General features: G+C 44.3%; 1 protein-coding gene across 2 annotated transcripts; it reads left to right on the top strand.

Annotated features, from left to right (window-relative positions):
* The first annotated feature begins 244 nt into the window (after positions 1 to 244).
* On the top strand, positions 245 to 15,475 carry CAPSL (calcyphosine like). Of its 2 annotated transcripts, XM_048503872.1 has the most exons (6): positions 245 to 355; positions 2,618 to 2,754; positions 6,110 to 6,287; positions 11,990 to 12,199; positions 13,483 to 13,498; positions 15,338 to 15,475. In XM_048503872.1, exons 2-5 carry the CDS (start codon positions 2,618 to 2,620, stop codon positions 13,495 to 13,497), a joined length of 540 nt encoding a protein of 179 aa, XP_048359829.1. In that variant the 5' UTR covers positions 245 to 355; the 3' UTR covers position 13,498; positions 15,338 to 15,475. The 2 variants fall into 2 exon arrangements, with proteins under 2 accessions (XP_048359829.1, XP_048359827.1); XM_048503870.1 differs by lacking the exon at positions 13,483 to 13,498.
* The last annotated feature ends 882 nt before the right edge of the window (positions 15,476 to 16,357 follow it).

The raw sequence follows: 16,357 nt of genomic DNA, 5'->3' as shown, positions 1-16,357 counted from the left end.
CAAAAGCCAAGGGAGGAAGGAACATCCACAAGGCGCAGAAACCACAAAATCCCTAGCAGGTTGCGTTGGGCTTTTCACAGCAACCTGTATCTCCTTGGGAACAAGATGGTAAACTCCAAGCAGGGCAGGGATATGTAAACATGTAAGCCGAGATGGATGGGCACCAGAGCCATCCAGTTAGACTCCACTGCTTTTTAGTGTTCTGCATTAATTATCTTGAGTGGGCCAATCAGAAGGATGGAAGGTGGGAGCCAGAGGAGGGAGACGATGTGGGGAAGAAACAGGCCCCCTTTCCCCAAGCTGAACCTGTGAGCGTCTCTAGTTTCAGGTAGAAGCAACAGGTAACAGATTCAAGGTAAAGGATTTGATCTCTTTCCTTTATCAGTTGGGTCTGACAGGTTGCCATTCAAGAATGCATAGCAGTAAGATGCAGATTTTTGTTGCTGTTGTTCCTAACTTTTAAAGGCTGTAGCTGTTTCAAGTGTCAGCGCACTTAGAAAATGCTGCTGGCAAAGAAATGCATGGGGTGGGGGGGAGCTGCTGATGGCACATTCCCAAAAAAGCATCTGTAAGCAATTGCAGGCAGCCTATTGTATACCTCTGCTAGAGAAGGAGGTGAACTCTTGAAGGGTAGTCTCCTCAGTGCCTGGCAGCAAAAATCCCCAAAACTCTTAAAGACTAAATTGTTTATTGTGGCTGAAGCTTTGGTGGACAGGTGTCAGCGAGATTCCTTTTTGTGGGAGAAAGCAAGGTCAGATCTGGGGTGCTGTGTGGTTTCCGGGCTGTATGGCCGTGTTCTAGCAGCATTCTCTCCTGACGTTTCGCCTGCAACTGTGGCTGGCATCTTCAGAGGATCTGAACCTCCGATTGAACCTCAGTTGAACCTCAGATCCTCTGAAGATGCCAGCCACAGATGCCGAAGCGGAAACGATCAGGAAAATGCTACTTCGTTCCCTAACCATACAGCCAATCCACTCTACACCAATGTTCAACCGTGAAAAGCTAGTCGACAATACAAAGTCAGATCGATTGGTGTCTTCACTGGTTGAGAACGGCTTTGCCCCAGTTGCTTTGGAAACCTCCAGATCAGCAAAAGAACATACATGATGATTAAGACCTAACAGTTCAAAAGGTCTCTTTCCCCTTCCTTCCTCTGCCTTTGCCCTTTTCTGCTACCTCATTGAAAGAACAAACATAACCTGAACAAAAATTCAATTGCAGATTTGACTTCTCCATCAAGCACCAAATTGGGGTGGCTGCTAATCTGAAAGGGGAGTCAGTCTGGTTGTGTGCCATGCAGGGGCATCGCAGGCAAAGCTGTCGGCCTGAAGAGGAGTTCACTTAGCAGTTGTGATTTTCCACATGCGACCACCTGAACGAAAGAGCAAATGTTGGCACAGTGAAAACTTCTGCAACAGTCAAATGAAAAGCTGTTTCAGGTTAACACTTAGAACCACACCAATCTCTTGCAGTCAAGCTATTATTTTCCCTCATGGCCACAGCTGTGAGATGGACATCTGCCCTTTATTGAGAGGAATGGTTCCTTGTTTGGTATAGCTAGAAATATCCATGAAAAAGAGGACTGCAAAAATCAACTTTAATTGAACTCATTGTAGATCCGACTGTTTTCTGTGCAGAAGTTAATTTGACATGATCAATGACTATTGTTTGTTGACACTGTGATTCTAAGCCTTTAATTATTTGGATAAGTTCCAACTGCTTTTTGTTTCATTATTTAGTAATAATTATTTATTATTTTGAAACGTTACTTAAGAAATAATATCATTATATGTATGTGTTTTCCTGATGGAGGTACAGTTTGATTAAACATTTTTTTTGCTTTAATTTGCTTTTCCTGCTGTCATCTGTCTTGTACTTTATCGAAGACTTTCACAGCCAGATTCAACTGGTTTGGGTGCGTTTTCCGGGCTGTGTGGCCATGGTCTGGTAGATCTTGTTCCTAATGTTTCACCTGCATCTGTGGCTGGCATCTTCAGAGGTGTATCACATAGAACTTTTCTCTGACTTTTCTCTGTGATACATCTCTGAAAATGCCAGCCACAGATGCAGGCAAAACATTAGGAACAAGATCTGAGATTACGGCTCCACTGCATATTGACACCTGTGAGCACCACAAACTCAATAATAACTGCTTGTTTTCCATTGAAATTGTTACTTTGAAACTTGGGATATATTGTCCATTTATAGCTAACAGTTGTGTTGTTCAACAGCGTTCTTGGTTTTGTATTGATCATAATTTTACCTAAAGTGCCATTAAAATCAAGTCAGCTCTTGAATACTTTTGATTAGCATTTTTAAAAAATCATTTTTTATGTTTAAAAATGTATTAATTCGGGGGGGGGGGGGTTGACATTAAAAAACAAGTAGTTGTAATGGATCCATTCCTCTCCAAAAAGACATAGGAATTTACAGTTCCAAGAGGAATGGAAGTGCATATTGAATGTGTGGATCACATCTGCTTCTTCAGGCTTTCCAAACATTAATCGGGTGTGGGTTGTTTTTCTTCCGGCTGTAAGCATGTTTTGCAATCTTTGCCCAGTACATCTGTTTCTTATCTACTGTCTGTTTAAAATACGGGGTCTGTCTGTTCTCCTAGATGCCTGGCACAGCCAGGCACGACAGAGAGATGGCTATCCAAGCGAAGAAAAACCTGGCCAAAACCACAGATCCCATTGAGAAGCTTCGGCTTCAGTGTTTGGCCAGAGGGTCTGCAGGCATCAAAGGCCTCGCAAGGTAAAATGAGTTCATGAGGTAAATTATTAAACCATCCTTACGATCTGCACACCTGGAGGTTGGTGAAGTGAGGCAATAGCTGACTCCAGTTTCCATGACCTTTTTTTTTCAACAGGTGAAGGTATTATGTGAACCTTCCTAAGTGAAGAAAATGCACATGCATTTTAGACATTGTGTTATAGTCGGTTGGGACTTCTTTACATAAGGAATTACTTCACACCCCATAAATTTACTTAATTGTAAGGAAGATTGGGGGGGGGGGGGGGGGAATAAAAGGTTTGGAAAGACCTACAGATTTTTTTTTTTGAAAAATCTGAAGTACACTAAAATCAAAGTACTATGGGACGGAGGGAGGGAGGGAGGGGTAATTGGGGTTGCCAAATCACAGTTGGGAAATTCTTGGAGATTTAGGTTACGACCTAGGGAAGGCAAAAGAACCTCAGCCAGATATAATACGTAGAGTCCACCTTCCAGAACCACCATTTTATCCAAAGGGACTGATCTTTGTTGCCTGGATATCTGTGGTAATTCTCAGAGGACACGCCAGGAGGTTTGCAAACCAAGTCATAATAAGGCTCAAAGTCTTGCTCTGAGATGCATTCAAACTGGAGAGTGATTTTCAAGACTGCTTAATGTGGTTATTTTCTAACACATTCTAAGGGATGCGGTTATTTTCTAAGGGATAATAATTTCAAGAAAGTATCCAGGTAATAACAGCATGTGTCCCAGAGACAACATCAGGAATCAGCATCGGAGCTTTCTGCACAAATCCCTTGAATTGTTTTAGTCCTCCCCAGAAATGGGATCCAGCAGGTTCTCACAGGTTCCAGAGAGTAGGTTACTAATTATTTGTGTGTGCCGAAAGGGGGTTGCTAATTGGTGATTTTGCCATGTGATTTTTGCCTTAGTTACGCCCCTCCTCTCAGCAGTAGCGCGCAGAACTTGAAGCAGTCTAGCAGGAGGTGCTTCGTGCATTCATTTCCCGCCCAAGGACCGGCACAGTGGCTGCATCCTTGCCACAGCCCCGCCCAGGAATGCCCCGCCCCCAGAATGCCAGGCCACGCCCCCGTCGTGCCCCGCCCAGCCCCATTGGCGCTACGCCACAGTTTGAATCCCACCACCATGGGAACCTGTTACTAAAATTTTTGGATCCCACCACTGGTCGAAAGACCCTTTATAATGACACACCCCTTGAAACTATTCCTGGCTGCCATTACGTGATCTCCCCTCCCTGCTTTTTTTTTTTAGTTCTGTGTCGAATCGATGCTTCAGTGCTTCACACAGCCTTGAGGTGCATTCTATACTCCTCGTATACTCGATGCTTCAAAGATTGCGCCCCCCCCCCTCAAAATAAAATAGCAAACAGGGCAATGCTGCAAATAAACAGGCAAGGGAAGAGCTAAGAGAGCTCAGAAGATAGTGCCACGAGGAAGTTCAGGAAACAGAGAAGTGTGGAAAATGTGGCAAACTTGATTGCACAGCAACTGAAGACGTTTTCAAAACGTTTCAACTAGAGGATCGTTTTAAAGGGGGACTCATTTAAAATATTTTGAGGCTGGAAATAAAAAGCTTTGCGATAAAAACAGTGCGGAATTCTATGGAAGAAACATTTTATTTCCTGCCTCAAAACGTTTTAAAAGATGTGTGTAGAAAGCGCAATTCTCAGGCACCTCCTGAGGCTTTTGGCCTGGCTACTAATCTGCATGGCCCAAGCTAGCCTGATCTCATCAGATGTTGGAAGCTAAGCAGGGTTGGCCTTTATTGTATTTGCACCCCTTGTCCCCGGGCGCCACTAATCTGGTCACATGAGGGGTGTGAAATCGGCAGGGTGGCAGCCAGGTGCCCTCGACCCTGCTTATGTCATCATGGGTGGGTTTGACTGCTGGCAGCTGGGAGGGGGACTGCCAGCTGTTGGCTCTGCTGGGAGCCGGTAGGGGGTGGCAGCTGGGCTGGGGGGCAGAGCCCACCCGCCACCAGGCGCAGGGGGGCACCCTGAGACAATTTGTCTCTGGTCGCCATTTCCCCCCAATACGCCTTTATTAGTAACTGGGTGAGAAACCACTGTGGGAGTCCAGGGCTGCTATGTGGAAGCAAGCAATGGCAAACAACCTCTGAATGTCTCTTGCCTCATAAAACAAGGAGGTCACCATAACGCCAGCACATTCCACCATCACCCACTGTCAGGTTGCCCATCTGCTTCCACCTGTAAATGGCTAGATGGATCAAAGAAGCAATACTGTCCAGCTGATCAAGACTGATTGTAAAGAGACAGGCAGGAGATTGTAGGTGTAAATGGCAAGGTCAGATAGTAGTGTGGATGGCAGTAGAAACAGTTTACTTCGTATGTGGATCTCTAGATCAGTGTTTCCCAACCTTTTCGAGGTCAGGGTACCCTTGACCTCACTCTTCATATCTCACGGTACCCCTGCCACCACCCTCCACCTTCCCCTCCCCTTGCCCCTGTTTGCCACACCCCCACCTTCCCCTCCCAGGGTGAAGGGTAGCACTTGGGGTGGTGGTGGCTGCTGACCTTGTGGCAGGCCCTGCCCCATGGGCCAGCTCCATGTCCTTGCTGGCGTCGGTGGGAGACACCACAAAAATGAGGGGGGGCGGTAGTGTTGCCGCAGTACTCCTGGGACATGCTCACGGCACCCCAGGGTACCAGGGAACCCTGGTTGAGAATGGCTGCTCTAGATGATATTCAATATCTCTAAACCCACAGCCATGCCCTCACGAAATAGGGCCAATTCAATGTTGCATGGCCTATTTTGAAATTGTTAGCTCTATGCAGCTACCTGCCAATTAAGATACCCATAAATGTGGCCATTGTGCAAGAAAGATAAGAGTTTATTTGGTTTGAGCCAAAGACATGAACATTGAGATAGTACAAAAGGAGGATATGGAACCTGATGCTGCAATTTTTAAGTTGTAAAATTTGGAAGTGAATTGGGAACTGATTTACACCAGGATTCCTTTTGGTTTAATACACTTTTTTTCTTTTCTCTTAAATATGTCATAGAATCATAGAGTTGGAGGAGACCCCAAGGGCCATCAAATCCAACCCCCTGCAAGGCAGGAACACACAATCAAAGCACTCCCGACCTATGCTCATCCAGCTTCTGTTAAAAAACCTCCAAAGAGGGAGACTCCACAACTTTCCAAGGCTGTGAATTCCACTGTCAAACAGCCCTGACAGTCAGAAAGTTTTTAGGTGGAATCTCTTTTCCTGCACCTTGAATCCATTATTTTGTGTCCTAGTCTCTGTCTTTCTCCTATGGTCCATATGTCATTGTTCCCTTGTTCAACCCTCTTGGTTCACTGGGTTACTGTACTCAACCCCTGTTCTTTCCTTCAGGGTATTCCGTATCATGGATGACGACAACAGCCGGACTCTTGATTTCAAGGAGTTCGTGAAAGGGCTCCATGATTATGCTGTGTTAATTGACAAAGAAGAAGCTGAAAAGATTTTCCACATTTTTGATAAAGATGGGAGTGGAACTATTGACTTTGATGAATTTCTCCTAACATTAAGGGTACGTCTCTTGTAAAATAGTTTCTTATCTCACGGTGACCTAGATCTCATGCACACCAACTGTCCTTCTTTCTCATTATTCGTTTCTCTGCTTTTTTCTGTTCTTCTATCTACAAAATCCATATCCTTATTTTTACCTTTTAGGGATGCCTTGTGAAAAACGGATGAGTATGAGTTGCTAGAGATGATATTCAGCTCCCTTTCCTCCTTATGTGTCTCGAGGGTCTAAGGGCGTTTCCCCACTTACTCATAGCCCCCTATGCCGCACGCTACTCTCAGCGTTCATCATTTCTGGCGCGCGTCCGGGCTTCCCCACAACCCCCATGCTCTGTGCGAGGTCATCAAAAGGCGCCGTTTTGAAGAGCGCCAGGAATAACACACGCTGAGGGTGCGCGATAGCGGCAGCGTTGGGGCGGCTGTGTTGTCGCCGCCCCTGTAGTGGGGAGTGCCGAGGGACCCCACGCTACTTGGCTACAGTAGCACGGGGCAGAAGCTAAGTGGGAAAACGCCCTAACACAGGTATAACACAGTGGTGGTGAATCTATGGCATTCCAGATGTTCATGGACTACAATTCCCATTCAGCCCCTGCCAGCATGGGAAGGTAGTCCCATCAGGGGCTGATGGGAATTGTAGTCCATGAACATCTGGAGTGCCATAGGTTCGCCACCACTGGTCTAACACCACAGCCCTAAGCATAGACATACCTTTCAAAGCCCACTGACTAAAGTTGATGACGCTGTAACACTGCAGCTGTATTAGGGATGTGTAGACAGATATTTCCAGTCTGAATATATATGCAAAAATAACTTACTGGTTTATATATATATATTTAGTTTTCTGAATGATGTTTGAAATTTTTCATGATAATCCTAAATGGGTCCTGAAAAATACCAGAAATAATTGACAATATAGTGACATATTCAGGCTCAGCATTGTAAAGCTTTCAGGACTAATTTTCTTCAATTTTACGTTGTGTCTGCATCAGGATCTTCTTGCCAGGTCTTGGTAGCTTTCCAGGTTGCTTTGTCTTGGATTCTTTGGCTCAGTGTTGGTTTTGTTGAGCCTGCAACCATTTCCCTTGCTTCAGTGTGGTGAGCCAGCATGGTGCAGAGAGCCAGCGTGATGTAGTGGTTAAGAGCAGGTGGATTCTAATCTGGAGAACTGGGTTTGATTCCCCACTCCTCCACCTGAGTGGCGGTGGCTTATCTGGTGAACCAGATGTGTTTTTGCACTCGTACATTCCTGCTGGGTGACCTTGGGCTAGTCACAGTTCTTCAGAACTCTCTCACCTACCTCACAAGGTGTCTGTTGTGGGGAGAGGAAGGGAAAAGAGCTTGTAAGCCACCTTCAGTCTTCTTACAGGAGAGAAAGGTGGGGTATAAATCCAAACTCTTCTTCTTCATTACTGTGACATAGGTATAAATTTTTATGGAGTGGGTTGGGGGCGGGGATCTGGGGGTGGGGCCACACCCCCACCTGCCCCTGGGGTCATGGCCACACCTCCCCAAGGCCCACCCCCTCAGCTCTGCCCCGCCTGGAGACAGAGGCTCCGCTCCACCTGACTGCCCTCTGCCCCCCCTCCCTACCCACCCCCCACAGCTGGCTGAGCCGGCAGCCAGCAGTCCCTTCTGCCCTCCCTTCTGGGGAGAAGAAACTGCCGTCCCTGGCCTTGGAGAGCTGCTTTTATAAGCACTGAGGCCGTGGTCAGGGGGGGTGGAGCTTCAGACATTTAATGGGGGGTTTGAACTCGGGAATCCCCCTTCCCTATGTCCTTGTTTCATTATTATCTGGTTTAACTTGGATTCAGTGGCGTAGCGCCAACGGGACAGGGGGGTGACGCCCTGGAGGAGCTGCAGCGGAGGCATGGCCAGGCTGTGGAGCGTTCTGCGGGTGTTCTGTGGTAGGGCAGGGGCGGGCTACGCTATGGCAGGGGCACAGGGCAAATGCATGCCCTGGGCGCAGTTTCTCCTCGCTCCGCCCCTGCTTAGATTCCCTAATTTGATGGAGTTTGGCTTGTCACATTGGCCTGCGGTTCTCCTGGGATTCTCTAGGTTGATGCTACTTCTGTTGGGTTTGTTGGTTCAATGTCTCTTCATAGCCTTTTGTCCAGTGGTCACTTGTTGTGATGAGTTGAGCTGTTGGCTTCTTTGCCATGGAGAAAGCATGGGTTTTCACCAGTGATGGGATTCAACTGGTTCACACCACTTCGTCAAAACTGGTTGTTAAAATGGTGCTTGTAAACAACCAGTTGTTAAATTATTTTAATCCCACCACTGTTTTTCACCCATACGAAACACTAGACACAAGTAAAATAGCTGGGGGCACCTTGCTCCGGGACCCATAGAATTAGACGCCATGATCCAGTCTACTTGAAACTTGGTTTTACTGGGCAGACAGGAATATGTTCCCTGCAATTTTGGTGATGTTGCCTGAAAAACAACCACTCCACTCCATTCCGCACAGGGAATAAAAGACCTCAAAATTCTCAGAATTCCCTACTAGTAGTGAATATTAAGACTTTGTAATGTTCTCTCTGATAATCCTAGTTTTGTTATTTCAAGATCTAATGTGCTATAGCTAATATCTATAAGTTCTTCGGGAGATGTACTATCCTTTTCTGTTTTGTCTTTGTCTTGAACTTTTTTTATTTTTCTGTTTCACATTTCTATTTCCCGTTGTTAATTATACTGAGAAAATTAATTTTAAAAAATTTATATTCTCAGAACTCCAACAAAAAAACTCAATATCAAATACAGTATTGAATGACCCAAATGGCCCATAATAGCAGTATTTATGCCCTTCCCAAAATTCCGATCCCCCCAAAATACAATTTGTGCAGGTGCACATCCCTGAACTGAATGTTTTTGAAGTCAAAACCATATGCACCCATTGTCTTATCCAGTGCGGTCTTACCCTCAGAAAGCTGTCATGGCAGAACACAAGGAGAGGGACTGTCTTGCAGATAAATGCGCAGAAAACATATTTTCATTCCTCGTAGCTAATTCAGTTTACCATACAAGGGGGCATTTTCACAAAGAAATCATCACGGACGAATTGCAGGAAAACAGCGTATTGTGGTTGTGTTTCCTAGGTACCATGTCTTATATGCAGCAGGGGTCTGATTTTCTATAATGGTTTGGTGTGCTGTGGGGAACATTCCTTGTCCACAGAGAGCTTAACAGGTTGTTTTCCCTGCAATATGTGTATCTCCCCCCACCCCCGGAGAGTACATTCAGATGTAACCAGAGGTGGTCGCATCTCAAAAGCCACACAACTCATCATTATTCCAAACATCTGAATAAGCCCTTCCCCTGCGTCTCCACTAGCACCGATCCTTCATGTGGTTTAATGGTGGCTGGATATTGGCACAGTCAACCTGTGCAGAGGTCACTTGCATATTGACATTCTACCCAGTGGTGGAATCCAAAATTTTTAGTAACAGGTCCCCCTGGTGGTGGGATTCAAACAGTGGCATAGCGCCAATGGGGCTGGGCGGGGCACAACGGGGGCGGGGGCGGGGCATTGATAATTTCTCTGTTACTGTAAAAAACTCTTACTGTAAAAAAAAGTTCCTAATTTCCAGCTGGTATCTTTCTGTCCATAATTTAAACTCATTCTAGCAAGTCCTATCGTCTACTGCCAACAGAAACAACTACTTCTCCTCTAATTGACTGCCTGTCAAATACAAATACTTTATTTTGTTTTTAGAAATCAAAAGAAAGACAAGGAACTTTACCATATTTCTAAAACATGTTTTTAAAACAGCCCAACGGGGAGAATAATCCCGTTTTCTACCTTCGCTAACCAGCCACATAGGAAACAACAGGACTTTATGATTTTTGGACCTAATGGAATTTCTAACGGAAAAGCAGACCCAATTAATAACCCCCTCTCGGCACACACAAATAATTAGTAACCCACTCTTGGGAACTGGTGAGAACCTGCTGGATCCCACCTCTGATTCTACTATACAGTGGGGTCCCTAACAGTGCAATTCTATGCAGCAGACTGGCTGGATAACTGGGATTGCATGTGTGGAGCGGGGTGATAATCACTGGAATATGCCTAGGAGTTGGAGAGGAACAGGTATTGGCTCTATTATCTGGTGGATCTGAACTTCACTGTCCTTTGCTGCCTCCTTTCTGCTTACTACTTACTACAGCCAATATAACCATCAGATTAATGGTAAAACCTGTTCTGGACTATAATGCTTCAGGTTGTAGATGGGGAACTGTGTGTTTGAACTGCATGGCAAAAACAAAACATCCCATGAACAAGATTTGGGCGGACAGGGGAACCAAGGTTGTGTCTGCACAGCTCTGGTCAGATAGGCAACAATAGCACCAAATAGTTCTCATGTTTCACTTGAGAAACAGACCTTTCTCTGTGATACACCTCTGAAGATGCCAGCCACAGATGCAGGTGAAACGTTAGGAACAAGATCCACCAGACCACAGCCACACAGCCCGGGAAACCCTCCAGAACCAGTTGAATCCAACCGTGAAAGCCTTCGACAGTACATTTTCACATTTTGTTTACAACATCCCATTATATCGGGAGGGCTGCAGTGATGTGGAGAGACATGTACAAAATAACCCAAGTGTGGTGTAGTGGTTAAGAGCAGGTGGATTCTAATCTGGAGAAATGGGTTTGATTCCCCACTCCTCTACCTGAGTGGTGGAGGCTTACCGCTTACCTGGTGAACCAGATGTGTTTCCACACTCCTACATTCCTGCTGGGTGACCCTGGACTAGTCACAGTTCTCTGAGGACTCTCTCAGCCCCACGTACCTCACAAGGTGTCTGTGTCGCGAGAGGAAGGGAAAGGAGCTTGTAGGCCACCTTGAGTCTCCTTTCAGGAGAGAAAGGGGGGATATAAATCCAAACTCCTCCTCTTCCTCCCCCTCCTCTTCTTCTATCACAAGAAAGTCCTGCCTGCTTCATCAGTGGAAGGAGATTTTAGCCTATTTCCCCTACTCAGTGCATGTACAGTTCCAATGATTGACATGTCAGAGAGGGGCAGTGGTTCTTAGGGGGCTTGTGAGGGAAGAGGGAGGTGGGGGAAGAATCCCTTTCAGCCCGCACTGTAGGGGTGAGCCCCGCGAACCCAGCAGAGCCTCAGAAAGAGTGGAGGAACGCCTGTGCCATCTGTGCCCTTCTGGGCGCACACGATCACCTGTCACAAGACCCCCATGAGTCATAGGTCATGAGATGCCTGACTCACTGTCACAAGATGTCCTGGACAAAGGGACAAAGGGGTGCATACCCCCAGATATGGATTAGGTCTGGACAGGAACGTTTCCTCTCTCACGTACGCAGCCCCATGAGTCATGCACTGTACAATATTCTCCCGCTCTCCCGCCTCCCGACCCGCCTCTTGGCAAACCCTAATAAAAGGTGCCAGGGACCAAGCTACAGCAGAGTTGCCAGATCCACGGATCACGCTTCCAGCCTTTGGCTCTCTCCACTGGATGATATCGCTGCGTCTCGTCTATTCCTTGCGACCATCGCGGGCCAACTTCACCGCACCTTACACTTTGTAGGATTCAACCCTATATTCACGCCCTTCCTTCAATATTGTGAAAAAATTTGGAAGGGAGTTCTGTAAATCCCCCAGTCTTTTGCATTTAAAAACGTTGAGTAGCTGCGGCAGTGTTGGGTCGGATTATAACGCCTTGATTTCTGCTTTGTTGTTTCTTAAAGCCACCTATGTCAAATGCTAGGAAAGAAGTCATCATGCAAGCCTTTCGGAAGCTGGACAAGACTGGAGATGGTGTCGTCACCATTGAGGACCTGCAAGGTGTCTACAATGCAAAACATCACCCCAAGTATCAGAATGGAGAATGGACGGAAGAGCAAGTTTTTAGGACTTTTCTAGATAACTTTGATTCACCCTATGACAAAGATGGACAAGTAAGTGAAATCACCTCAGGTAGCTCTTTTACTTTTTTTTCAGGCTAAAGGTGGGGGTGGGGTGGGGGAGTGATTTCAACATATTCATCCCTGCAGTTTCAGTCTCAGATGATCATTCAGATTGTGCCTTTCCGTTGATGTGATGTGACTTCCTGTGGTTCTTTTTGTGTCATTTTCTTATACCAGCTCTTTCTAGTTAAAATGCATGCATGTATTTCCAATTTTGATTTGCGTGTTAAAAACTTCATACGATTTATTTATTTATCTATCTATTTATTTTTTTCGGAAACTTATTTTCCATCTTTCTAGAGACTCACTGAAGGCAGCTAACAAAGTAAAAGCACTATAATAAAATCATAAAACGGCAGTATGAGAAATGAGCAATAGCAAGCCATAAAAATAAGTCAGTGGGCATGAAAACATAAAACAACATCCCACGATTTAAAACTATATCTATAAAACAGCCCGCAGGATAGAAACAGACCATGAAAACAGACAAAAAAAAATAGAACCTCTCAAGTATGTTTTGGTCTGGTCTTAAAGAACAATATGGTAGGCAACAAGCGTGCCTCAAGAAAGAGGACGTTCCAAAGGGGGCCACCATTGAAAAGTCCTATTTTTGATTGTCATCTACCTCACTTCTGCAGGTGAAGGCACAATGTTTGTATTAATTAAGTGCATTGTTCTTATAGAGTGGAGGTCTCTAACTTTATTGAGCCTGCAGACCCTTTTGGAATGTTGAAAAAAAGTGATTAGCGCCATCCCAAATGGCTGCCATAGGATGCAGATACTTCCCTCTTCATAGCTCCTAGAACATAACGTACTTCCCTCTTCATAGCTCCTAGAAAGAAAGATGGCCTGAAAGGAGAATGGAATCCCACACTGATCAAAGAAAGCCCAGTCTTCCTGACCCTCCAGTGGAAAAACCTTACATTTGAATGAGGGCAGCCAGTAATAAGCCTTGCCTTACAATGCCTTTCCTAATTTCTGATATTTGGAGAAGGCCATGGGAAATACTGGTGGGCACCATATTGGGATATCAATTATAGACTGTCTATACAATCTCCACAAGGTTATCTGTAGTACAAACAAGTTTACAAAAAAGGTGCAAAGCAGAGAACCTAATCCATCAACAAAAAACCAAAGGAAAAGAAATGGGGAATAGTGGTTTATTCCTGTCCCCAAACTGAGGGGTTATGATATTGCTCTATGAAGCTTGTTAGCTGGCATATCCCGCACACTGTCTTATTTAACATATATCTTCTGTCCTTTCTCCTCACCAGAATCCTGGGCTTTAAGGTATGTCTGCTTCATGAAGATAGATTGTACTTAACATTTTTGCACAGGAAGAGCTTAAAATATTTGGTTTTAACCAAAACAGATTTTCTGTGAATGAACCAAAATAATGTTTCTTCCTGCTAACCCCCCGCCCCCCAACTCATGCTTAATATTGCCATTCATATCGCCATTAATTGGATTAATTAATACCAAATGGAGTAAACTGTTTATCTTTTGGGGAAAAAAACAGGGAGATGATTAATTAATATCAAATGGAGTAAAATGCTTATCTTTTGGAGAACCAGGGAGATTCTATTCTGTGAAGGGCATGGTTCCTAAGAAAACCTTCCAGTTGGATAGAAAGCAAAACGGTCAGACCTGGAAATAGGTTTCCCATTAGCCTTTTTATGGCATTGCATTTGGGAGCGTCCAACTGCATCTAACATGCATAATCAGTTATCATCTTGGTCACTATTTCATCCCAGGGTTTCACATAACATACACAGAAGCTGCAAATATGTGTGGTGCCCTTGTCAGTCAAAATGGTTGCTGCTTGGGTATAGTGGACTGCAGCTACCGGGTGGTTCCAGTATGCATAACTGGATGTCCCCAAATGTAACATTTGGAAAAGGCTATCAAAACCAAGGGAAATAAAAAACTTATATCTTGAATCCTGTTCACAAAGTCTCTGAATCAAGCTTTTGAAAACTTAAATGAGCAGAATACAAATAAAAATATATGTGTTCCTTCCTACCACCAACTAGTTTTGACTGACGTGCTGCCTCTTCTGATCACTTAAGTTATGTATCCCCCTTTTATTTGTTTGTTGGTTGGTTGGTTTTATTGAATTTATATCCTGCCCTATTCCTGCAGGGGTCAGAACGGATCACAACAAAACATCAACTATACACTCATTAAAAGTATTAAAAATATAAATATCACAACCATAGTAAGACAATTAAAATAATACATTTTTAATTTTTAAAAAATAATAAAATTTTTAAAGAATCAAATTCTAAAACCATCCAGACCCCAAACAACAGTAATGTATCAAAATGTGTTTCATGATACTCCAATCCAATCCAAAAACCTTTATTAGGCATAAACCAGAAGTACCATACATTCCAAGCACAAGAACAGGATCATTGTTATATATCATGTAGAACATGGATTAAAAATGTAGCAACTGCTTCAGACATTTCTACATTAGGGCTGTTCAATAGCTTAGACATTTTTAGTTTGTCTGAGAAAAACATAAATTCAAGAGGTAGTAAAGCTCCCAGATCGGTTCTAATATCATTATACCTCGAACAGTAAAGCAGGATATGAGAGATTGAGTCCATAGCGTTGGGACAGTACCAACAACAACGCTCACTTTGTGGGATGTTAAGGAAATGACCTTGAAGATAGACAGAGGGGAATGAGTTGCACCTTGCTCTTGTCATGACCCATCTGCACTTATAATTAACAAGCTATTCTAAGTATGCAGCAGGGCTAGATTTCGGGGGTGTGATCCCAAAATATAGAGGGGAACAGGAGCTTTGTGCAGCACTCAGGAGAGATTGATATTCCTGGTCGTACAGTCTGATCTTTAGATGATGGTAAATTTCCATATTAAATATTAAAAATATTTTTAAAATATTTGTGCCGTCCTGCCTTTAATAAAAATATTAAAAATTAAAAATATAAATATCACAACCATAGTAAGACAATTAAAATAATAAAATTTTAATTTTTTAAAAATAATAAAAATTTTAAAGAATAAAAAATTTAAAACCTTCCAGACCCCAAACGACAGTAATGTGTCAACATGTGTTTTATGATACTATTTTCTTTCTCTTTCGAATTTCTCAACTTTAGGTTACAACAGATGAATTCATGAACTATTACGCCGGTGTCAGCGCTTCGATAGATACAGACGTCTATTTCATTGTGATGATGAAAAATGCCTGGAAAATCTGATTGTATGGTTTTATAAAACAACACTTTCCCCCCTTTCCAGTTGGTTTGTAACATCTCCTTAGCCTCGCAAGCAGAATAGGGCGATCGTGTTAAATGGAATTGCCATACGCAATTGCCACACATGTTGCAGTAAAGTAGAAGGAACAGTCGTCCCCATTCAGATGGCTGGTGTTTTGGCAGGGCCCCTCATAGAACAGAAGAAGAAGAAGAGTTTGGGTTTACATCCCCCCTTTCTCTCCTGCAGGAGACTCAAAGGGGCTTACAATCTCCTTGCCCTTCCCCCCTCACAACAAACACCCTGGGAAGTGGGTGGGGCTGAGAGAGCTCCGAGAAGCTGTGACTAGCCCAAGGTCACCCAGCTGGCATATGTGGGAGTGTACAGGCTAGTCTGAATTCCCCAGATAAGCCTCCACAGCTCAGGCGGCAGAGCTGGGAATCAAACCCGGTTCCTCCAGATTAGATACACGAGCTCTTAACCTCCTACTTACGTTAGCAAATGTGGGTTCCCAACATGTGTAATGTATATATGGGGCCTGCAGTTCTTTCCTAGAGTGGTTTTACTCTTGTATTCTCCCACCAAAGACCAAAGTAAGCCTGTACCGGGGATGGGGGGACTAGAAGAGAGGTTGCAGGGGGAGAAATACCTCCCGCCTCTTTTATTCATACCCTGTAGTCTAAATAAAGTCCAACCCTCCTGCTGTAGAGAGGAAAATAAATGAAGTAAGGATAAAGTACAGCAGTTTTTCAGAGAGGTTTTTTTCCCCCATCTTTTAGTCCCCTTCCGCACATGCACAATACTTTTCCACTTTCAATCCATTTTCAATCCACTTTGCAGCTGGATTTTACTGTGCGAAATAGCAAAATCCAGTTGCAAACAGTTGTGAAAGTGGATTGAAAGTGCATTATTCTGCATGTGCG

Source organism: Sphaerodactylus townsendi, linkage group LG07, assembly GCF_021028975.2.
Source record: "Sphaerodactylus townsendi isolate TG3544 linkage group LG07, MPM_Stown_v2.3, whole genome shotgun sequence".
Classification (NCBI taxonomy): Eukaryota; Metazoa; Chordata; class Lepidosauria; order Squamata; family Sphaerodactylidae; genus Sphaerodactylus; species Sphaerodactylus townsendi.
This window is presented reverse-complemented; position numbering and strand designations above follow the sequence as displayed.